Raw genomic sequence first — 24,987 nt, 5'->3', positions numbered from 1 at the left:
ATTTTTTCTTAATAATATTGCAAGTTTATTCTTTATATTGTTGGTATGTGACATTATGAAACAACGACAAACGATACAATATATCCAAGCGTTATATTGAATCAAGGTGCGGCTTAAGCATTTTAGTGGCCTAAAGCCAAAATTTAAAAAGTAAAAAATATTTTTCCCAAAAAAAAAATTCTTGCTTTTTAAGATATAAAGTTGTAAATAATTTTCTTATTATTGATTTCTTCTAATAATTTTTTTTTGGAATGTGAACATCGTTAATTCATTTAATCTTTCTTGAGAATTGTTGATTTTACGTAAAATTTTACTAATTTTAATTTTAAAGAACTTATTTCTATTTGGCAACTGTTATAGGAACTGTTAATATTATTTTATAAGAAATAATGCATTTGAAAAAGAATTAAATCTTTTTATTTGATTGAATGTGTCGATTAGAGTATTATTTTCTACTTGTACTATTTTTTAAAAATATTTTTAATTTAAAAATAAGTCTAAACCATCAATATTAGAGTGACTACTATATTTTAAGGAACATTCAAGGTTAAGACAATATGATTTTAAGTTCTCGTCATCTAATGATCTCAAATTTTTACCAGTAAAACTTTTGAACTGTTGAACTTTCATACTCTTGGAAAAAGGATAACAATAACAACAACCCAGTAAAATCCCACAAGTGGGGTCTAGGGAGGGTAGTGTGTACGCAGACCTTACCACTAGAGAGACTGTTTCCGAAAGACCCTCGGTTAAAGATAATAAAAAGACAAAAGGAGAGAATATTAGATTCACCACGGAGATCATAGGGAAAAAGGAACATAAAATGCAGAAGAAAAATGCAAAGCAAAAACGATGGCTAGTAAATGGATCCTGCATCGAAAATAGAAAATAGTAAGATACGGCATTGCCCCTAGCTATCTTAGACAAAACCCCACCGGACTAGGCTCACAAAGGTACAAAGTAACGCAAGACTCAACTACCCCCAAGCCTACAACCATAATACTCGACCTCCACAACTTCCTATCAAGTGTCTTGTCCTCGAAAATCTGAAGCCTTGCCACATCCTGCCTGATCACCTCTCCCCAATACTTCTTAGGCCGCCCTCTACCTCTTCCCGTGCCTTCCATGACCAGCCGTTCACACCTCCTTACTGGAGCATCTAGGCTTCTCCTCTGTACATGCCCGAACCATCTGAGCCTCGCTTCCCGCATCTTGTCATCAATGGGAGCCACGTGCACCTTCTCTCGAATATCATCATTCCTAATCTTATCCATCCTAGTGTGTCTGCACATCCACCTCAACATCCTCATTTCTGCTACTTTCATCTTTTGGATATGTGAGTTCTTAACAGGCTAACACTCAGCCCCATACATCATGGCCGGTCTAACCACTGCTTTATAGAATTTATCTTTGAGTATCATGGGCACTCTCTTGTCACACAAGAGTCCAGATGTTAACCTCCACTTCATCCATCCTATACCAATATGGTGTGTGACATCCTCGTCGATTTCCCCTTCCCCGTGGATAACCGTACCAAGGTACTTGAAGCTGCCTCTACTTGGGATAACCTGTGACTCGAGCCTCACATCTACGCCCATTTCCCCCGGCCCAGCGCTGAACTTACACTCGAGGTATTCCGTCTTCGTTCTACTTAGCTTGAAACCCTTAGACTCAAGAGTCTGTCTCCAAACTTCCAATCTCTCATTAACACCGGCTCGTGACTCATCAATCAGAACTATGTCATCGGCGAATAGCATGCACAATGGCACCACCCCTTAAATATGGTGTGATATCGCTGGTCACGCCCAACTATGCCTTATATAAAGGACAATGTGGTCGTTGTAAATATAATCCGGTTTACAAGTCCGGAGTCGAATCCCACAAAGAACTAAGGCTTAGCTATAGTTGTTCACTATCACCAAGAATACAAGCTTGAACAATTCCTAACTTATAGATATTAAGATTCTTGTATTTAACTAACTAACTACAACAACAACAACCCAGTATATTTAACTAACTAACTAACAAATTACAATAATAAATTAACACTAAAGATACTACAGGTTGGAGAAACGATTAAGGAGGTCTAGAGTTATAATTTTCCCAATTATCGGAATCCTTTTTGCTATGTCTTCTATAATTTCGCCTAAGTATTCTCTACCGATCAAGAGCGCTCTGCGTGTTGTAATTCTCTCCCGAGTAATTACGACAATTTACTAGACATACTCTCCTAAATTATGCTAGCTGGCTTTAATTACAACTCACTTAGATTGCACCCAAGGTTTCGATATCCCTAATCCCACCTTTAAACCCTTGGTTATTGATTCCCCATATACGTCGGGAGTGATGTTGTTCAACAACTACCTAAATATTCACTCTCTCCCGAGTAATACATACTAAATAAGTACAGCTAATTGAGGTCCCTTCAATCAATCACAAAAATAATATAGTTGAACAAATAGAAAAAATACTACGGCTCAATTATATAAAAACATAACAAGAATTTATCGTACAAAAGGTTCCATCAAAACCCTAGATAATAAATTAGCTATTCATAATAGTATGTAAAACTACAATAGTAAAAGTCATAACCAACAATGAAAAATAGGAAGAGGAAGGAAAAACTAGTAGAAGAATTCCCCGCCTTGCTCCTATTGTGTCTCTGTCTCCTTAGGTCGAATCTGTGTCAAAAGTATGTCCAACCTCTTAAAAATACCGTTTTTCCATGTATATATACCAAGTAGGGTCGGCCCCAAACAATTATACCTTCTTCTATGCGAAAAAGGACAATATTTTACGTCTGGACTGCCGCGGCCGCGGCCCGACCGCGGTACAAATGAGGTATGTGGCAGGTATACTGCCTCAGCCCGCCTTAGGTCCGCAGTTGCGGTTTAGACCGCATTTTTCACCCTGTTATGTTTGGAGTTTGGAAACACGTAAAACATAAAAGTTGTAGTCCTTTGAGTTAGCTTTGCAACCATATATTGTGAAGCCCAAATGGAGTTCTAAGAAAAAAGTTATGTGTATTTTACTAGACAGTACGCAATATGCCTACTCGATTCTTCGTTTTGTTGCTCTATCATTCGTTGATCCCCGAATACGATCCCGGTTTAATTCCTTGGGGTTTTACTCAGACTTAAAAACTCCAAATCACTTGAATTCATCCCATAACATCTATATATCTAGGAATCACTCCTACACGACATAAAACACACCGTTAGTGCAAAACACTAGCGATTAAAGTGCAAACTCAACTAAAGTGCAGTAAATTTGAGTGTAATAAGCGACTAAAATACGTAATTATAGCCTATCAACAACACCCCACACTTAAACCATTGCTCGTCCTCGAGCAATCAAACTACACTTTTTTATAGATACGACCTTTTTAAATAATTCTCCTAACTCATCACACCAAGAGTATTTAAAATAGACCAAGCACAAAAGCGTAATATCTTCACCTCAAGATTTGACTCACAAGTACCACGCATTATTCACAACTCACTCACTTACACTAATATAGAGGTCACTGACATTACCTTTCCTTCATGAATCAAGTGCCCTCATACAACGAAAGAGAGTAGTTCCATACAATAAAATTTAAGAACACTTAGGAACTCAAGATAGAAAGAACTCACTCACTCTCAAAAATAACATTCATATGCCACAAAAGATGCACCATAAGCTTGCCCGTAGTGTACTACTCCACTAATCGAGCTCATTCAATCTATGATCAATTAGGACTTTATTTGGTTGTAATGTAGGCTACGGGACAAGTAGGATACATTTAGATATAAGAGTGACTACACCTCCCTAAGCACTTCAATACATATACTTTAACATTCATACCACATACTTATGTCAAACCAAAACTCCACCTTCACATCAATGTATATTACCCCATTCTTCTTTAAGCACACTTACATCAAGAGCCACCACTTGTCACACCTCCTTTTTCCATACCCGTGAGGGTACAAGGGAGTTTTTCCAATTAAAGGACAATCGAAATGGGATTTATTTATTTATTTCAGAGTCGCCACTTGGGAGATTTAGGGTGTCCCAAGTCACCAATTTTAATCCCGAATCGAGGAAAATAATGACTCTATATTATAGTCTGCGTACCCGAAATCCGGATAAGGAATTCTGTTAACCCGGGAGAAGGTGTTAGGCATTCCCGAGTTCCGTGGTTCTAGCACGGTCGCTCAATTGTTATATTCGGCTTATTTATCTGATTTTATACAAGTGTGAACTTATGTGCAAAATTTAGCTTTTAAAACGCTTTTATCATTTACTGTGTTTATCAAGAATTGCAACGTTGTGAAAATGTATCTCGAACCACGTTACAATCAATGTACCCGTGGTCGTCAACACACTTTGACTCCGTTGAGATTTGGATTTGGGTCACATCAATGTGCACCCGGGTTAAAGAAAGTAAGATTTATTAAGGCGCGTCCTAAAGAGTCTAATGTATTGTTATTTTAGGAGGGTTGTGAGATTTGCTAAACAACCCGTCCTGGAAACTAAATGCTTCGATAATATACATTTAACAAGGGCCCCGCATCTTATGCGTTTTTGTTTGTCGAGGCTCGTCTTGTCTTTATTTTTTAAAGGATGTCCTATAACAACTACGTTTCTTATCGCGTTTGTCTATACTAATTGAAAACAGTAAATAGCCCTAGTCGATTACATGTTTGCGAGCTTATTTATAACAGGATTCAAAATGCTTTTACAGAATAATAAAACGTGACTACACTTATGGACAACTAGTCGAAAATTATGGGCCCAAACCTAGCTCATGCGAGATGGCCAGACTTGGGCCCCTGTTTTTCCGATACGGGCCTAACTGATTTGTTTCGATTTGGGCTCGGCCTTCATGAGGTTGAGGCCTAGAACTGATTCTTTGTTCTGTGAAATGAGTTTATCAATTTATATGTGACAATCTGGCAAAAGGGGAAAGAACTTTAACTAAAGTGGATAGTATTCCTATTTGGCCTACATTAGAGAATATACTACACCATCAGACTAAGTCTAAAATACAACTTATTACACTGGGAATATTTTCACCTAACAGCATACATATATGACTAGCATTCATTAACCTACATTGATATACTGAGCATGTAGACTACTTCTATTATCCAAACGAAAATGTAACTATTTCATGACATTTAATATAACAGTTCATGTATATATAAAAACAATCTGCAGGTCCTCTCTTTTGCATTCATGCTCAAACTTTCAGTTACATTGGTGGTATTAATTGTGTACCTGGTATAGAGGACAAAGAAGAAAGGAGTGATCAGCTGGGCAGTATGCAGTAAACACAGCAACAACAGATACACAACAACAGCACAGCAACAAACCAACAATCAAATGTTTTCCACAGCCCTCAGACAACCAACAATCTTTCCTAGAAAAAGAGTACCAGCAAATAGTCGAGTACCAAACCAGCAATCCCAGAAAAACAGAGTAGGAAACAACAGCCCAGAATGTCGAATGTAACAGCAACAGAAATCCAATGACCACAAAGAAGCTTGGCCAATGACAGAAAAAAACAAAACCACAAAGACAAACTGATCAAACTGGACTCTTACACAGTTTCTTCTAGACAATGCTCATTCACAATGTTCTGAAGTTTATTTCTGTTTTTTCCTTTTTCAGTTTTCTTACTCGCAGGATCTCTCAAGACTCAAAATTCCTTTTTTTTTTAACCCCCTTTTTCTAATGGAAGGTCTGCCTCTTTTATAGCCTAACCTTAACACTTTAAGGTCTGTTTGACAACTCAGAATTCCCCTCTCTGTTATTTTTCCACTCACTTATTTTAAATAACAAAACTCCCATGAAATCCCTGCCAGCCCCTCTCTCTTTTGTTGTTAAAGTGTCCTAATCCCTTGTTTATTTAACCAAAGTATGGGCAGCAGGAATATAATCTGACAGCACATGCTGTCCTATTATTTTAATTCCTTAAAGCTAACCATACACATGCTGCCCAGACTGTCTAAACCAAATAAACATGGCATCGTATTTAAAAATCAAAGTCTGAATTGCCATTATAACCTTCCCCCTAGATGTTCTTTAATTCAATTTGAACAAACTCAATAGGCAATACAATTCAGTTCCTAATGGGATTCAAACACGATCACAGCAGAAATAAACAACACGAATCAAGTTGTTACCATTAACGACTGAAACTAATTGACGACATATATCGACTCGACTATATTAATCGTAACACATAACAATCAATCGTTCATATAAACAACACGTATAGAGTCCTGAATGACTTCAGACAACTTTGTTCAAACACTGGGAACCTATATGAATTAAACTCGTTTGACGACTAATCTAATTGACGAGCATGTATATCACAGAGTATATTCAGAGCGCACATAGAAAATCAAACGACCAAATAAAAGGTCTTTGACAGAGACGGGAGAAATTAAGAAAACATCGCACAATAACAAACAGGCACAACAAAGCATGCTAACCATTCAATCAAAACTAAAACAAAGAGAAAGAAAACCTACTGAAAAAGTTTAAAACAAACTGTCCCAAATCCGACTTAGCTTTGACCATTTGAGGCCGAACAAATTTTAACCAGGGTGTTCTCACATGAGAACACCTTGGTTAAGATCCATTAAACCTCAAACCTTTGTTAAGACCGGCCGGATTCCAAGGCTATTAGTGTTCTAGGTTTTGGATCTCCAGATCTGATTTTTTAGGAGTTGTGTGTAGATTCGGACCAAACCAAGTTTGGTTTGGTCACGAGGAGGGTCATGGGAGTGTCTGATACAAAGATGGTGAAGTTTGGTATAGATCGAGTTTTGTCTCGAATCTTCAAATCCATATTCGAGACGGTAGGAGGTGATTCGAGGTTCATGGTTAGTGGATTCATGTTCAGGGTGGTTGGATGCTTCAGGGATGTGAAGGGGGTGGTCATCGGCGTTCATGCCGCCGGGTTCTGGTGAAAGGGGAACTAGGGCAGCGTTAGGGTTTGGGGGTTTCAGAGCTTAGGGAAGGGGACGAGTGAAGGGTGGGGTTCGGATAGGGGGCGCGAGGGTATGATAGGAGGTTTATATACGGGGAGGCTGATTGGATCTGAGCCGTTAGATCAGATGATCTCAACGGCTTAGATCTGATGGTGAGAAATGAGACGGGGTCGTTTGGTAGTTAAACGGGGTCGTTTGGTTTAAGTGAGGGGTTGGGTCAGACCGGTTATTGGGTCGGGTTTGAAAATGGGTTGCTGGAAGAGGTCCTGAACCGTTAGATCGGCTTGGATGGACGGCTCGGATTGATTTGCCTGAAACGGCGTCGTTTCAGGAGGTGCTTGGGCAGGCCTGGTCTGGACTGGGTCAGATCGTTGGTTTGGGCCTGTTTTTGTCTTATTTTTGGGCCCATATTGATTTCAACTCTCTTTTTTTTTTCCTTTTGTTTTCCAAGAAAAATGAAAAAAAAAATAATAAAACAAATGAAATTAAAACAAATAACAATATAGCACTTCAACATAATTATCATACCAAATAAAATGTTTAAGTAAGTTAAATCACAACCTAGAACGGAGGATGCACACATATATATTTTGAATTTTCTTTTAATGACACATATTTTTTGTATTTTGTTTGATAATGATTAAATGCAAAATGGATGGATCCACAAATGACTAACAACACATGTCACGGAAAGATCGAAAAATTGTGCAGCGAAGTCATTTGTCACTATTTTTGATTTCTTTTGGAGCGATTGTTCGTGAAGCAAAAATCACGTGCTTACACCACTTATCAAGGAATTATTTTTGTTCACAACAATTCAACTTTTTTTTTTCTTTTTTCTTTTTTCTTTTTTTTAATTTTTTTTTCAATTCAAATGGCTTTTACTTTTTTCAAAACAGTGCACCTTTCTCCTTATTTCATTAGTTCCACTCAAAAGCTAAACTAACCACCCCACACTTTAATTTTTATACAGTTCATAATAATTCAAGTGCTCAGAGAGGTTAAAAGGTTCAAATAGATGATTAATTCAAACAAATGAGTAAGGCTTGTAATATGGTTCCAAAGAAACAAGATTACAGACCCAAAAGGGGTTAACTACGATACATAACAATTAGGTGGGTAAAATATACATATCTGCCTCAACAAAGAAACGCCTATATCACTTCCAAGACTGAACAAAATTACTATTTCGCTTTGCAAACACACAACAAGTTCTAGGCATCAAATGCAATGCACAGAATATAACAAATCCTTACACACATGGCACATTACTCACTCAGGATTGGTTTCATAAAGACACTCTAGTCAAAGCCGTTAAGCAAATTTAAGATCATAAAATTTAAGGTACGTATACAAGAGTCAAAAATTGAGCCTAAGCGTCACAACCAAAGTACTCACTATTCTCAAGGCGTAACAAAGTCAAGAGATATTGCTTCAATTTAAAACACAACACATTGGCTCATACTCCAAAAAAAAAAATAACTACACTCGATTCAAACAAAACCCTTGGAAAAGAACCGTGGTTTAAAGAAAAACCAAGGGATAATTGCTACACTACCTAACAAAAGAAAATCTTTTTTTTATTAGACTTAAATCCCTCAAGAAAATTGTCTAATAGATCCATCGTCGGGAAAAGTCCAATATTTAAAAAAAAAAATTATTTAATTAAACTAACACAGCTAAAGTAGCATGAAAAATCACTCAGACAATCTCCTCACCCCACACTTAAAATTGTGCATTGTCCCTAATGCACAATATAACCATAAGAAGGTAAGATAAACTCCCTGGTAGCCCAAAGGCCGAAGCACTAGCATCCCAAGGGGTACTCAGACTTCTCCCAGGCCCGGTCCTTCGTGCGTGTACCTCACACTTAGTTCCAACCATACCATCTTGTTTGCTGTTGCATCCTTCCAATAGCTTAGCGTTTCATTCTCCTAAAAATCAAAAATGTACACTACAAGAATAATACAATAAAAAAAAATAAACTAAATTGAAAATAAAAAATAAAATAAAGTTGGGTTGCCTCCCATCAAGCACTTGATTTAATGTCGCGGCACGACGTGAATCACTTTTTGCCTCCACCTCGAGCTTATGAATTAAACCCCACGTTTTGATTCAAGCTTATGATTATGGTCATGGGGAGGTGGAACGAATCTAACTGGCCCAAGAAAATAATGTAGTATTCTGCACTCATTGGCCTTATAAAAAGGACAATGCGGTCGTTGCAAATACAATCCGGTTTATAAGTCCGGAATCGAATCCCACAGAGAACTAAGGCTTAGCTATAGTTGTTCACTATCACCAAGAATACAAGCTTGAACAATTCCTAACTTATAGATATTAAGATTCTTGTGTTTAACTAACTAACTAACTAACAAATTAAAATTATAAATTAACACTAAAGATACTACAGGTTGGAGAAAAGATTAAGGAGGTCTAGAGTTATAATTTTCCCAATTGTCAGAATCCTTTCCGCTATGTCTTCTATAATTTTGCCTAAGTATTCTCTACCGATCATGAGCGATCTGCGTGTTGTAATTCTCTCCCGAGTAATTACGACAATTTACTAGACATACTCTCCCGAGTTACGCTAGCTGACTTTAATTACAGCTCACTTAAATAGCACCCACGGTTTCGTTATCCCTAATCCCACCTTTAAACCCTTGGTTATTAATTCCTCACATACGTCGGGAGTGATGTTGTTCTAACTACCTAAATATGCACTCTCTCCCGAGTAATACATACTAAATAGGCACAGCTAATTGAGGGCCCTTCAATCAACCACAAAAATAATATAGTTGAACAAATAGAGAAAATACTACGACTCAATTATATAAAAACATAACAAGAATTTATCCTACAAAAGGTTCCATCAAAACCCTAGATAATAAATTAGCTATTCATAATAGAATGTAAAACTACAATACTAAAAGTCATAACCAACAATGAAAAATATGAAGAGGAAGGAAAAACTCATAGAAGAATTCCCCGCCTTGCTCATATTGTGTCTCTGCCTCATTAGGTCAAATCTGTGTCAAAAGTATGTCCAACCCCTTAAAAATACCGTTTTTCCATGTATATATACCAAGTAGGGTCGGGCCCAAATAATTATACCTTCTTTTACACGAAAAAGGATAATATTTCACGTCTAGACTGCCGCGGTCGCGGCCCGACCGCGGTACAAACGCGGGATATGGCAGGTATACTGCCTCAGCCCGCTTTAGGTCCACAGTTGCAGTTTTGACCGCGTGTTTCACCCTGTTCCCTTTAAAATTTGGAAATACATAAAACGTAAAAGTTGTAGTCCTTTGAGTTAACTTTCCAACCATATATTGTGGACCTCAAATAGAGTTCTGAGCAAAAGGTTATGTATATTTTACTAGACAGTACGCAATATACCTACTCGATTTTTCGTTTTGTTGCTCTATCATCCGTTGATCCCCGAATACGATCCCGACTTAATTCCTTGGGCTTTTACTAAGATTTAAAATCTACAAATCACTTGAATTCATTTCTTAACATCTATATAGCTCAGAATCACTCCTACAAGGCATAAAACACACCGTTAGTGCAAAACACTAGCGATTAAAGCGCAAACTCAACTAAAGTGCAGTAAATTTGAGTGTAATAAGCGACTAAAATACGTAATTATAGCCTATAATCAATCACATCCATCATCACGGCGAATAAGAACGGACTCAGCGCAGAGCCTTGGTGTAACCCCATTTCAATCGGAAAAGGCTCAGAGTCCCCTCCTACTGTCCTAACCTGAGTCTTAGACCCATCATACATGTCCTTAATTGCCATAACATAAGGAACCGACTTACCTTTTGCCTCCAAGCATCTCCATAGAACTTCTCTAGGAACCTTGTCATACGCTTTCTCTAGGTCAATAAACACCATGTGCAAATCCTTCTTTCTCTCTCTGTACAGTTCCACCAACCTCCTAACAAGGTGTATAACTTCTGTAGTAGAACGATCCGGTATGAACCCGAACTGGTTGTCGGATACAGACACTGTCATCCTCACTCTCACTTCAACCACCCTCTCCCATACTTTCATGGTATGACTCAGTAATTTGATACCCCTATAATTGTTACAACTCTGGATATCACCTTTGTTCTTATACAATGGAACCACCGTACTCCACCTCCACTCATCCGGCATCCTCTTCACCTTAAAATAACATTAAACAACCCAGTCATCCACTCTACACCTGATCTCCCTACACACTTTCAAACTTTCACCGGAATCTCGTCTGGCCTGGTCGCTCTGCCCCTACTCATCTTACGCATAGCCCCCACGACCTCCTCGACCTCGATACACCTACAGTGCCCGAAGTCACGATGACTCTCGGAATGCTCCAATTCGCCTAGTACAATATCACGATCTACTTTTTCATTCAGAAATTTATGAAAGTAAGTCTGTCATCTCCTCTTAATGTGGGCATCTTCCACCAGTACTCTACCATCTTCGTCCTTAATGCATCTCACTTGGTCCAAATCTCATGCCTTCTTCTCTCTCAACTTGGCCAACCGGAATAACTTCTTCTCCCCGCCATTTTCCCCCAATTCCTCGTACATACGACCATAAGTCGCATTCTTAGCATCCGTGATCGACAATTTAGCTTCCTTCCTAGCTACCTTTTACTGTTGGAAAAAGATAGTAAGAAAGAAATTAAAGAGAAAGTATAAAATCTTAGGGAAAGAAAAATTGTGACTTGAAAAAAATAAGAAAGAGAGTGTAATAATTTACAACTATCCATACATCCCATAATAATCATTCTGATATTGATAATTTAAATGTACTAAAATTATCTTTCTCTTTATATGAAAAAAAATTATTATTCTATTAAAAATATTCTATTTTTTTAAAGAAATCATAAATCCATTAATACTAAAAAATGGGTCTCCCCAAATTTGGGAGCCTAAAGCAAGTGCCTTGCTTGCTTCACCATAGAGTCGTCACTGACTTCATCAAACAACGCAATATAATATAATACAATACGATACGATACATTATGAAACAACATGTAACAACAATCCAAACAAGTTGTATAAAGAAATAACTAATCAAAGTTAAGTGCATAGTCTTTTATTTTAATTTTGGTACCTTATTAATCCAATTAATATGAATTTAAAGGGAGAAACATAGATTTATAATAATTCATATAATCGACCTTAATTTGTTTGAGACTGAAAAGTAGAGCTGTCAATATGGGTCGGGCCGGGCTAGCCCAGCCCATTCCACGTGGGCTTTAGCAATTGACGGGCTAGGCTGGGCTAGCCCACCATTTTGATGGGCCTTATAATGGTCAGCACACCCCAGCCCTATGTGGATCGCGGGCCCCCATGGCCGGTTCATCATTTTTAAAAATATAATTTTATATTTTTTCTTTAAGTTTTGACCTAAAAAAAGATAATTATTTAAAAATTTAAAAATATCTTATTGGAAAAAATTTGCAAAACTTAATAACTTTTTATATTGTTCCAATATATCACAATAAATACTAAAAAAAGTAAAAGACGGGACTATATTTCATTCACTAAAAGTCAAAACTTAAAACAAACTATTCAAGAGAACGTTCATGATGCTTATGAGATATCTAACACATCATCTTTATCAAACACATTTGAATCCGCTTGTGACAAGGTTGTCTTAACATCTTCACTTTCATCTATAATTCATATGCAATATTAATTAGTTAAATATTAAAAATAATTAAATCTTAAAAATTAATAATATTTAAATTCACATAAAAAAATATTACCAGTTTGAGTTCGGGAAAACCTGTGCAGCCAATTTCGAGTAGTAACAAGTGTTTGAACATTTTCATAATAAATGCAACTTCTATACTTTGTAAGAACATGCCTCCAATGCTAAATGTTGATTTCGATGGTACAATTGTAATAAGAATGCTAAGTACATCACGCACCATCATTGAAAGATCGGGATATTTTCTAGAATGGTCCTTCCAATACATAACAACATCATCTCTTGAAACTTCTCAATATCAAGTTTTGGTTCCTCTTAGTAAAGATCCAATTCTGATTTTCCATCTCTAAAGGCAATATACTTTTTATTTTTTATATATTTTAAATAAATATTTTATTAGGCCCACGGGCCAGCCCGACCCAGCCTCAGTCAAACTCACGAGCCACGGGCTTATTCGGGCCAAGCTTAAAAGCCTCGTTTTTAAACGGGCTCCAAAAATTCTAGCCCAAACCTGTTAAATCACGGGGTGGGCTGGGCTGACTCAACGGGCCAAACCCATATTGAAGTCCATATTGACGGCTCTACTGAAAAGCTACCGTAACAACAGTAGTAGCGAATCCCCCTCCCTCCAAAATAAAATAAAATAACAATTCTTTTGAAAATCACCAGAATCTAAGCTCTCAATTGGCTATAGATTTTGGTAATTTCCTTTTCAAATTTTATTGAAAATATTGATTGTTTATGGAATACGATCAGTGTTTATATTTTTTTTGTAAGTTCTCAAAATTTGATTTAGGCTAGTTTATTAGTGAAATTTTGTCTTCCACTTAAAAAATTTCAACTTTTTTTGTCAAATAAAATGCATGTCCAAATACAATTTCTACTTTCAAAAATTATTTTTCAATACCATTTCAAAAATCTTTTTTTTCAAATTTCAACTAAATTTTTGTCTTTGTTGTGCTATCTATTGAGTGCTTGTTAATATAGCATTAGAATAAAGAATTGGTCCAAACTTTTGACTAAAAATACTAATAGTGGGGTTAACACCCCCTAACTTATCATGGGTCTATTTTAATACAAACTCAGCCTGAACTAAGGTTCTGTCTGTCAGAACACAAAACCAAGACACACACACAAAAAATAAAGAATCTGTAGGAATAGAGTTGTTTTTCTCTGTCAAAAATTGAGCCTTTAAAAAAACCATAAACAATTTTGAAAATGATGAGTGAGTAACCGTGTTTTAACTTACTCTTTGAATCTTTCTTCCTGTCTTCTTCCTTCTTTCCTTTTTATTTTTTGTATGGAAGATCAGGAAGTTTTTCTATGGACAAAATTCTGGAATAAACTCTCTTGTTCTGTTGCTTCTTATCACAGTAGAAGACAACCTCAATACATTCAAACACACAAGCAATGTTAACAGAAGAAACAATCAGAAAAGGACATCCCAAAATCATGACTTCTTCTTCTTCTTCTTCAAATTCAATCATTTTCTCCTTTGTTGCTTTCTTGCTTCTTGTTTCCTCATTTAGTACTACTGTTGTCTCGGAACATACTCTAAAGGGTTCAAGTCAAAATCTGCCGGCAAATCAAACTTTCCGGCCAAAGCAAGAATTGTTGAAACTCAAGAAAATAAGGTCTTACCTCAAGAAAATCAACAAACCTGCAGTCAAAACAATTCAGGCACTCTTCTTTTTCTCTTTTTCTTTTCAAGATTGCAGCTTTTTAGGTTATCTTACAAAAGATTGGTTTTTATTGTGTGTATGTGTGTGTGTTTTATTTGATGCAGAGTCCAGATGGGGATCTAATAGATTGTGTTTTATCTCACCTTCAACCAGCTTTTGACCATCCTCAGCTCAAAGGAATGAAGCCATTGGTATTTTGCTAAAGAATACTTTAGTTTTCTCTTTAGGGTAAACACAAATTAAAAAGGGAGTCGTAGCGTAACTGGTAAAGTTGCTGTCCTGTGATCAGAAAGTAACAGGTTCTGACCGTGGAAATAGCCTCTTGCAGAATGTTGGATAAGGCGTACAATAGATCTTGTGGTCTGGCATTTCCCAGACCCGCGCATAGCGGGAGCTTTGCATTGGGCTGCCCTTAGTTTAAACACAGAGTTAAAAGAACATTTTTTTTCTTTTTCTGTTAAACCATGAAATGAAGGTGGCGTTAATTTATTGTCTTTGATGCAATGCAGGAACCTCCAAAGAGGCCTAAAGGTAATGACACAATGAATGAAATGGCAGAAAGCTTACAACTTTGGACAGTTTCTGGAGAATTATGCCCTGAAGGAACTGTTCCAATAAGGAGAACAACAGAGAAAGATATCCTAAGAACTAGCTCTTTCCGAAGATTTGGTAGAAAAATTAGAAGAGGTGTAAGACACGATACATTGAGCAATGATCATGAGGTAATAATTAGAATATATATGCACATCAACTTTGATATTGTAAAAATTCATATTTATAAAAATTAATGAAACACATTCAAGATAAACTAGTGTTGAATGTTATAACAGTCAAACAACAGTCAAAATGTCACTTTCAAGATGCAAATTGCAAACAAGACATTGCTTTTAAAAGCAACGTAGGATTAGGAGGTAACAGTATTAATGTTGTTAAAGAGAAGAGTGTACAATCTGTCTAAAAGGTCTATAATTTGAATTTCCAACAATGTGAAAATGTCTTTTAATGGCAGCATGCTGTAGCTTTCGTGAATGGAGATCAATATTATGGAGCCAAGGCAAGCATTAATGTGTGGACACCCAGAGTTACAGACCAATATGAATTCAGTCTGTCACAACTTTGGGTCATCTCTGGCACCTTTGGCAATGATCTTAATACCATTGAAGCTGGTTGGCAGGTATATGTTTTATTCAAGCCATAAATTTTAAGTCCCAACTTCATGGTTTTACTTCTTTGTCTCTCTCCCAAACTAAAATTAGGGTTACAACAGAAATAGTTTTTGCACGGAAGGATGTAGCCTAGTGATCAAAGATCGAAAATAATTATGGCAGGATAAGGGGCGCAAATTTTAGTAGTAATAAAATACAGTCAAATCTCTATATAACAGTCATTATCTATACACTTCATTTTCGAACTAAATTTTTATGTTACGTTATAATATATGTTCTCTATAACAATCCAAAAATATCGGAACAGACAAAGCAATTATAGAGAAGTTTAACTATAGCGTTATGGTAATTTCTTTTTATAGTGAGCAGTCAATGAATTAATTGAGGTGTATATAAATGAGCACCATCGTTGTAAAAAGAAAAAGAAAAGTTTCTGTTTTATTTTTTAAAATTCCTTGAAGTCCAATTTCAACCTACTTTATTAGTCTTTTCGTTTCCCCTTTCAAGTAAAGATATCATTATTGGTGCTAAGCTGTAACATCATCAGTACAAGACTTCATTTGAAAGTGAAACATCAGCTAATTTAGTTGTCATAACAAACTATATATATATCCATATACCACAATGACAGCTAATATTTTATAAATTTTGGATTGCCTTATGAGTCAACAGAGATTTTAAGTTTAGTAAATTAATTAAGTGCCATGTTCATCAGGTCAGCCCAGAACTTTATGGAGACAACTATCCTAGATTCTTCACTTATTGGACGGTAAGAATTTTATTTTCTTCATGTTTATATGCGCAAAAATATTTTTTATATCATCAATGCATAAAATTTAGACTCGTAATATAATTCAAAACGCAGACGGATGCATACCAAGCCACTGGATGTTACAACTTATTATGCTCAGGTTTCGTTCAAACAAACAACAGGATTGCAATGGGGGCAGCAATATCTCCAAGATCAAATGTCAATGGTAGACAATTTGATATTGGCATAATGATATGGAAGGTATATTTAAGTCCCCTTTAACTTTAACATTTTTTATTCTCTCCATCTTTATAACCCCACAAAAAAAAAGGATTTTTTTTTAGCTGTTTTGAACTTCCTCAACCCCCCCCCCCCCCAAAAAAAAAATTGCCAACAAGTACGTTTCCTTTTTCTTTTAAGGGGTAGGGAAATGGAGGATTGAAATTAAAAACTAATAAGTGGGGTTGAGGCATGCGTAGGGACATTGTCATTACCTGACAAAAACGCAATAGTAATATATTCCTTACATATGGTTTTTTCCTCACTGTTTAATAATAGTTCTAAATTGCAAGATTCTCTACATTGCTAAGAGAAGCATCCGCTGAGTCAATTTTCCATTTTCCACTTCAATTTTATATTCTATTTTCTTACTACCTGACACCTAACAACTTTTAGGGCTAACAGTTTGATTTGGAACTATTCTTCTTCTTGTTTCCACACTTGTTTCTCTTATGTATATTCTTGTTTTGCATCAATCTTTTTCTTCCTGTGCAACATAACAAGTTTAATTTATAACAATCTTTCGTATCAGTTTATTTTAACATGTTATAATAGATAGTAATAATTTGCCTTATTTTAAAAAAATATTATCCCAATTTCTATTAACGGTTACTTGTCATTATCTTTTTATGTGAACTGATATATTCTAGAATTTCTTTGGTATTGTAAATATATAGACAGTGGCGAACCCACATGATTATAAGGGTGATCAATTGACCACCATTATTCGAAAAATTACACTGTATTTAGGTCAAATATTACGTTTTAGAGGTATATAACAAATATTGAACACCCTTTGTCGGGAATTTTTTCCACTTCCTTCAAATTTCAACACTCTTGAAAAAGTTTCTAACTTCGTAACTTTATATAGATCGTTAACCTCATATATATATATATATATATACATACATATGTATAGCTTTCTTTAACATCAAAATGATAGAAACTTACTTGAAATAACATTAAGAATTAATTTTGGATTGTATGTAGGACCCAAAACATGGACACTGGTGGCTAGAATTCGGGTCGGGTTTATTAGTAGGGTACTGGCCAGATTTCTTGTTCAGCCATCTGAGAAAACATGCAAGCATGATACAATTTGGAGGAGAAATAGTGAACTCAAGATCAATGGGATATCACACTTCAACACAAATGGGGAGTGGACATTTTGCAGATGAAGGTTTTGGCAAGGCTTCTTATTTCAGAAATTTGCAAGTAGTTGACTGGGATAATAACTTGATTCCTTTGTCAAATCTTCATCTCTTAGCTGACCATCCTAATTGCTATGATATTAGAGCTGGAAAAAATAATGTTTGGGGTAATTATTTTTACTATGGTGGTCCTGGAAGAAATTCAAGGTGCCCATAAAGAAAAAAAAATTAATGCAATTAATTTCATTTTGGTCTTGTAGAGTATCCTATTTTTCTCCCTTTTTTTTTTCTTTTTTCTTTTCTTGTGTCCCTATTTTGACCTAGGATTTAGAAGGTTTGAGTCATTTCTTAGATTTTTTAAGATAACAAGTTTGCTTTGCTCCAAAGAGCTCATCCATTACTTATTTGACCAATCATGAGCTGATCATGTAAATTTTGGTAAGAAGTTGATAATATACCATGGTTCCTATTGTATTGATTACAATTTACATCTATGTTATTTTAGTTTATTATGGAAATGATGTGTAGAAAAATTGTAAAACCACACCTACCCTAGGAACTTGGGAGTTAAAAGTCCTAGGTGTAATGACCAAAACAGCATCTTGAGAAACTCAATTACCCAATGTATCTGTCTTATTCTGTGCCAGTGGGATTACAGATTTTGGCATAGTTTCAAATAATTTTCTAGTAAGATGCTGATGGTAAATAATGTAGATTTGCATGTGGGAAGCATAGGGAGAATACTACATACATAAGTCTAACTTCCCGGGCATTATACTATATTTCCTCCGTTTTGACTTATGTAGCCTAGTTTGACCTGACATGAAATTTAAGAATTTTTTTTATTTTAAAACTTATGGTCTTAATATTTATGTAATTATATGACATTTGACACTTGTGTTCTTAAATATTCATAATATTTGTTTGGTTCTATGAATTTTTCAGTAAGGAAAAAGTTTAAAGTTAAATGGACTAAATATAAAAATGTGTTAATCTCTGACTAATAAGGAAAGTTTTAAATAGAAGGTGTACTATCGTCTACCAGGCTTAAGGCCAGCTTCAAGACAGAAGAAAAGAAGCAATATTTAATAATCAAAGAGTCGCCAACAAGACAGGTTGTTGTGATTACAATAGTAGAAGTTATCAAGGCCCAGTCAACCCAACAAAAGCATCCAATAAATGGAAACAGTCAAAGTTCACTAATCAAGAAACATGGTTTTTATCAAGAAACTATTACTATATACGTAAATTCAAAGACGAGACTTGTTGCATGTACCCGTTAAACAACATGTCAATTGTTAGGATAGTTGACAAACGTTTACAGAAGAAAATAGTATATCTCATAACTTAAGAGTTAAGAGAACAGGATTTACGCCCCTGGTTTTCTAGCAAACCAAATGATCTCCCCTACATTTTCCAACTGATACTTCTCTTATACTTCATTTAACTTCATAACAAAAAACAAAGGTCTAATACTTCCCTAGCAATCTTCTAAACTGTTGCTTCAGTTCAAACCATGACTGCTGTTAGTAAGACCCAGGGAATGTTTACTTTTCCAACATTTACAAGCTTTTAAGGAGAAAAAAAATGTAGTCATCATAACATACTTAGCAAATTACATGGAACAAAAACGTTACCATATATTGCGAAAAGAGAGAGAGCCAAAGAGGGTGATAATACACCCGATATATTCCTTACGGGTCATTTGGTTAGGGGTATGGGATAGACAAGGCCCATGGGTTGGGATATCCCATGTGATTAGCTATCCCACTTTTTTTATAGAACAATACCAAAATGGTTCCCTGGACTAATTAATACCCATAACACAAATGCGGGATAAAATAATCCTGCATTTTATTCCGCACCAATCAAACGAACCCTAAGAATCAGCATGCCTTCCTCTATGGATAGCAAGCTACTACCTTGCAAAAAAACATGAGCTTCATATTTCATACATGTATACTGTATACAGGCATTTCTAACCAGAGAAAGCACCACCCAATTCTGTCAGAGCATCATCGATAAAGGTAACTAGGTCTTCAGAACTCTGAACTTGGGATCCAATCAAACTAGAAAACGTCAACTCTTTACATTGCGATAATGCTTGGGTCACCTCACTTTGTTCATGTATCAATTCATATGTTTTCCCAACGGCAGCATAGAGCTCTATAAACGAGTGATCCTCCAGGTTTTTCCTCAAATCAAGTAAAACACCTTGTCTGTTACCTGCATCTATGTTTTTCATCTTCACAGCAATACTTCTTATAGATTCGAGGTTGAAATATATGTGCTGAATCATTTCTGAGGATTTCTGGTTTGGTTCTTTCTTTCCATGTGCAAGTTTATGAAGTAGGACTACATTTGCAAAGGCAAAGCGCACAATGAAAATGAAGAAGTCGTAGAAATTCATGCCTACGAGAGAAAAGGAAGATAGCCAAGTTAGCCAGATGGTGACAGTATCAATCAGAATTCAGAACATGATAACAAAATTGTTAGAACTATCCTAGGAATTAGAAAGAGAAACGTACACAAGAGACTGCAGCTAGATTTATATAATATTTACGTACAATAAGATACTTAGAAGTTCTTCCTTCTGTAAGTGCGCTCACAAGGGAGTTTCAACAAAAGATAACAAAGCCAAAGCAGGACTTTCTTCAAATTGTCCTGTTAAAACTCAGCTACACACATGATTAATTAGTGGGCTACAACCCCCACAACCCGTCCATTATCTAAAAGGACATACTATAAATTTTTAATCTAGAGCGCACCCGTATTAGCTGCAAGGTTTCGCTGACAAAGCTCCTCAAAATCATCACATCCTTTGAGGTCTTCGATGTAATCACTAGCCTCAGTGTAGTCTTTCAAAAGTAAATCCCACTGATGTCACATATAGATATGATTAGTTTCAGAAGAAAAAGAAAATCACTATCTCTCTGTAAGGGCTTGTGAGCAAGCATTTAACAGCAACATTACTTACCACCCACGATAAATTATATCCATTGAACCAGTTATGATTTATGGATATGGTATCCTCCTGAAATTCATGTTACATATTTGGATTTAGCAGAAATACAACCCACAGATCCTCGAAATAAACATGAGAGAGCTGTTCTCAAATGCATTTTCAGCTTAATTACATGCCTAAATGGATCTTATCTTCCTTCCAACAGCCATATTAATACGATTAAAAGATCCTTCTTTTCCCAGAATCTATTGTCAAATGCTATGATAAACAGATCCAGAACAAATTATTGTAGAGTGTCTGCTTACCAATAATATGTAGATAACCTATCCATCTTAAACAGTTATGCCCAGTATATTTGGAAGACATCTCATCTGAATCCAAGCACTTTATACTCATCTAATGTGTGATGATGTAACTAGGACTGTAACCACCTTGTTATTAGATCCCTTTCCGCAACTCAAGATTACAACCTTCCAACAGAGCAAATTACAGCTTTACTTGTTTCAGTTTTAGCACTATAACACTATACGCAATATGTTCAGCTCTATAGAAAATAGTGTAGTAATGGAAGGAGCTATGACACTTTACTTAATACAAGGTAAGCTCCTCAAGTTTGTCAGTTGAATGAAAAAATGTACATCACTTCTCCTCTATGAAGAAACATAGGCCATAACAGATAAGAGATAATCATGTACTCCATAATTAAAGCAACAATACCAGATTATGAACTTGATGATACCATCCACTGGGCACGAAGATTACTTCATTTTCCTCTTGGGTGCACTCCCACCAGACAGCCTGAACTCATGATGGAAGTCAAAAATTAAATACTGAAAGAACATTTTGAATCCCAAGAAAGAATTGCCATAGAGACATACTACATAGGAAAAGTAATTAGTAACTTACCTTTTCAAATCCAGGAAATTTTGATTGAGAAACATCGGCAAAAATGTTATATACGGTACTTTTCATATTCCTGAATCAACAAAGAGTATACATTATATGAACTGGCAGAACAAGGAAGCATCATTCGTCCCATTAACATCATTTTCCCTGTTTCAGTAAAATACTTATAGCAAAACAAGGAAGCTTTTGCTTCTTTTAACCAATCATAAGTGGCATTACAAGTTAATAGTTATCAACGCTGAGATTACATGTTTGAGTTGATATGGGACATCTGTTTTGGATCTGGACACTAGAAATTCAGCAGTGTGCATTGCTTTCCGAGTCACTAAGACAATGTTTTCCAAACATTCACAGTTTCAACTTAATCTCATTTCCAAAGCCCAAGGAACAATGTTGGCAGGAAAAGAAAAAGGGTCTGAAGAAAGCCCATAGAACACAAAAAGATGTAGTATTACCTGTCAAAAACCAAGTGATGTTGACTTGGAGGCAGAAAATACCACTGCTTTTTTCCACAGACATTTGCAGACCAACTGTATGACCTGAATACATCAGCATGAAGAGGTGTCCATGTTCCTGTATCCATTTCAAAACATTAAACACTTCCCGAAAGTACTAGGTATTTGATTGAAAAGCAAACTAATTCATAGCTAGAGCCATGGAAAATAACAACCATGTCTTACAAGAAAGAATTTATCGCGCCTATGGTCAAACCTTTTGCTCCCATGTATACAAAACGATAGTCAGAGCAACTTATTTCATTTCTCTCACTGTATGTATCAGGATCATTATGCATATGAAATTTGTCAAGATAAAGATTCAGCCAGTCATCAGAAAAGTCCACGGGAGTTCTGTATGCAATATACTCCGGATACTCCTAAAAGAAATTACAATTTTTCTAAATCAGCAAGAGAAACATGTAAAATCTGCTAAATTTACACTTAGCAGCAGGAGACAACCATAAGATATAGTACTATACAAATTCTCTTTAAACGGATGGAGGTAGTAAAGGTCTTAACTTATCGATAAATTAATACAAGGCGGATCCAAAGTTGATACCTTTACAAAATGCCAATCTTTCAAATATAATAAAGGCTTGCCAGCAGCACCACAGTCACAGTTACCACCATTATTAGCAGAAGAAAGATGAAGCCAATGATCAACGAATTCAGAAACAGTCATTTCTATTCTCTTCTGATCAGTGAACTCTCTGGTCCCACAATCCGCAACCTGCAAATCACCAGCAGGGGTGACCAGTGACCACAAACCAAAAATATATAATTGGAAGAAAAAAAAATCCTATCTTACCTGAACTTTGGATTTCCCAAAATGGGTGGAGATAAAGTGAAGATTAGGTTTTCCATTAGGAGAGACCCAGTCCTTGCAAGCCCTCCAATCGTCCATAAGTCCAGTAAGAACCACAGGTTGGTTTTGGGCCATATATTTCTCCACAAACTCACCGTAACTAACTTCTCTTCCGTTCACTTTTTGAACTCTTCCTCCAATTTTCAATCCCATTTCTGTATGTTTCAGTTGCAGATTTCTCCTTCGTCCTTCTCCGTTTTACCTGTGAAAGTGTGTCGCCGCTGAATCTTGATTCTTCTCTAGTATACTTCTATTATTTGCTGTGTTGGGCTTTGGTGCTAATAGAAGTCGACAACTGGGCAGTTCGGCTGCAGAATAACGACGGAGTATTGCACCAGTAGCCACTTTTAAGCCTACTATTTTTTTGCTATTTATCCATAATTTATACTCCATGTATTTAATGGCAAACAAATGGGTCGGATGGGATATAAGTCAGGTTAAAAGTGGGTAATGAAAAAAATGAATAAATTAGCTGACCCGAATAATATTTAATATGGATAATATGGTTAACTTCTTGAATATGACTATTTTTGGGAGAATTACTAGATTCTCTAACTTGAGGAACCCTCAATTTGAGACTTTACAAATATAAAAGTTAAACTCATTAGTTATCCATGATTATTCATTTTCTAAATGGATAATATAGTTCTTATCCATATTTGACCTGTTTTTAAAAAGTTCATTATCCAACCCATTTTTAGTAGATTATATGGATGGTTAACTGTTTTTTAAAACCATTTTGCCACCACTATTCATAACTAAATATCCTGAACTTATGCATCCCGAATTTTTGAGTTGTTAGTGTCCTAAATTTTTAAGCTGCTAATTAAAAATTCAGGATTAAGTGTCCCAAATTTTTGAACTGTTAATTTAAAATTCAAGTGTTGAATCTGTGTGTTCTCATGGTGGAGATATCCGCCATAAACGGATGAGATGATGAGAGAGAAGGAATGTTCTAGATCTGAAAATAATTTATGTGTTTTACAAAATATCTCAATGTACAGGTTATATACATACGAATGACCACATATCTGACTAGTAGGTGAAAGTACAAAACTACCCCTAACGAACCTAACTAACATATATAAATACAAATACAATGTAAGTCTCAATACCCCCCACCCCACCCCGAAGTTAGAGGTGAGGAACTCACTGCCAACTTGCCAAGAATAGCAGAATGTTTAATCTCTGTGAGAGCTTTGGTTAGGATATCCGCCAACTATGTATTGGTGGAAACGTGATGCAGTATAATAAGACCATCTTGAATTTTGTCCCTCACAAAGTGACAGTCTACCTCTATGTGCTTAGTTCTCTCATGAAAAACTAGATTTCTTGCAATGTGAACAGCTGTCAAACTGTCACAAAACACAGGAATAGGATTACTGTACACCACTGCTAGTTCCTCCATCAACCTTTTGGCCCACACTAACTCTCCTACCACTTTCATTATTGACATGTACTCTGCTTCAGTAGAAGATAGTGATATTGTACTCTGCTTCTTGAACTTCCAGTTAATGGGGCTATCACCAAGTAAGACAATATAGCCAATGACCGACTTCCTTGAGTCAGGGCAAGATGCCCAGTCTGAATCACAATAAGCTCTTAGCCCATAATTAGGATCCTTGGAAAGAAATATTCCCAATGAAGGGTCTTGTTTCAGGTATCTTAGAATATGCAAAGCAGCCTTCAGATGTGGCTCCCTTGGGGCTTGCATACACTGGCTCAGGTAGGGGTGTGCATTCGAATTGGTTTATCGATAAATCGAATCGATTATTTGTTATCGGTTTATCGATTTATCGATTCCGATTTCGAAATTTTCCTTATCGAGTTATCGATTTCGATTTCGATTTTGTCCTCTTCGGTTACCAGTTTATCGATAAACCGATAAGATATACTAAAGAGACAAATATACCCTTATTCTATAATACCCTTTCCTTTACCCTAAGTCCCTAACACTATGATTTCCTCTACCCATTCTTCAGCGCCGCTTTTACCATTCTTCGGAGTGAATTAGCCGTGATAAT

The 24,987-nt window shown here is 36.0% G+C and overlaps 2 protein-coding genes across 3 annotated transcripts; one reads left to right on the top strand and one right to left on the bottom strand.

The window, feature by feature from the left end:
* The first annotated feature begins 13,785 nt into the window (after positions 1 to 13,785).
* LOC107829761 (protein neprosin) lies at positions 13,786 to 18,209 on the top strand. Its single transcript, XM_016657229.2, has 7 exons — positions 13,786 to 14,381; positions 14,488 to 14,574; positions 14,893 to 15,105; positions 15,393 to 15,557; positions 16,265 to 16,318; positions 16,415 to 16,561; positions 17,570 to 18,209. Exons 1-7 carry the CDS (start codon positions 14,112 to 14,114, stop codon positions 17,945 to 17,947), a joined length of 1,314 nt encoding a protein of 437 aa, XP_016512715.1. The 5' UTR covers positions 13,786 to 14,111; the 3' UTR covers positions 17,948 to 18,209.
* A 1,072-nt stretch (positions 18,210 to 19,281) lies between these two features.
* On the bottom strand, positions 19,282 to 23,362 carry LOC107829762 (arginine-specific demethylase JMJ20). 2 transcript variants are annotated; one of them, XM_016657230.2, is made up of 9 exons: positions 22,907 to 23,362; positions 22,658 to 22,828; positions 22,313 to 22,475; positions 22,057 to 22,174; positions 21,602 to 21,671; positions 21,413 to 21,493; positions 20,708 to 20,764; positions 20,499 to 20,607; positions 19,282 to 20,142 (listed from the first exon to the last, which is right to left on the bottom strand). In XM_016657230.2, exons 1-9 carry the CDS (start codon positions 23,114 to 23,116, stop codon positions 19,709 to 19,711), a joined length of 1,413 nt encoding a protein of 470 aa, XP_016512716.2. In that variant the 5' UTR covers positions 23,117 to 23,362; the 3' UTR covers positions 19,282 to 19,708. The 2 variants fall into 2 exon arrangements, with proteins under 2 accessions (XP_016512716.2, XP_075112028.1); XM_075255927.1 differs by lacking the exon at positions 20,708 to 20,764.
* Between the last annotated feature and the right edge of the window lie 1,625 nt (positions 23,363 to 24,987).

The sequence above is a fragment of the Nicotiana tabacum genome, chromosome 6 (genome assembly GCF_000715075.1).
Source record: "Nicotiana tabacum cultivar K326 chromosome 6, ASM71507v2, whole genome shotgun sequence".
NCBI lineage: Eukaryota > Viridiplantae > Streptophyta > Magnoliopsida > Solanales > Solanaceae > Nicotiana > Nicotiana tabacum.
This window is presented reverse-complemented; position numbering and strand designations above follow the sequence as displayed.

Coding starts and splice junctions, on each gene's coding strand:
- LOC107829761 (XM_016657229.2), top strand. CDS start 14,112: ATGTTAACAGAAGAAACAATCAGAAAAGGACATCCCAAAATCATGACT. Junction 14,382..14,487: donor CTGCAGTCAAAACAATTCAG/GCACTCTTCTTT, acceptor TATTTGATGCAG/AGTCCAGATGGGGATCTAAT. Junction 15,558..16,264: donor CCATTGAAGCTGGTTGGCAG/GTATATGTTTTA, acceptor CATGTTCATCAG/GTCAGCCCAGAACTTTATGG.
- LOC107829762 (XM_016657230.2), bottom strand. CDS start 23,116: ATGGGATTGAAAATTGGAGGAAGAGTTCAAAAAGTGAACGGAAGAGAA. Junction 22,476..22,657: donor AAGATTGGCATTTTGTAAAG/GTATCAACTTTG, acceptor AATTTCTTTTAG/GAGTATCCGGAGTATATTGC. Junction 21,672..22,056: donor CATCACTTGGTTTTTGACAG/GTAATACTACAT, acceptor TTGTTGATTCAG/GAATATGAAAAGTACCGTAT.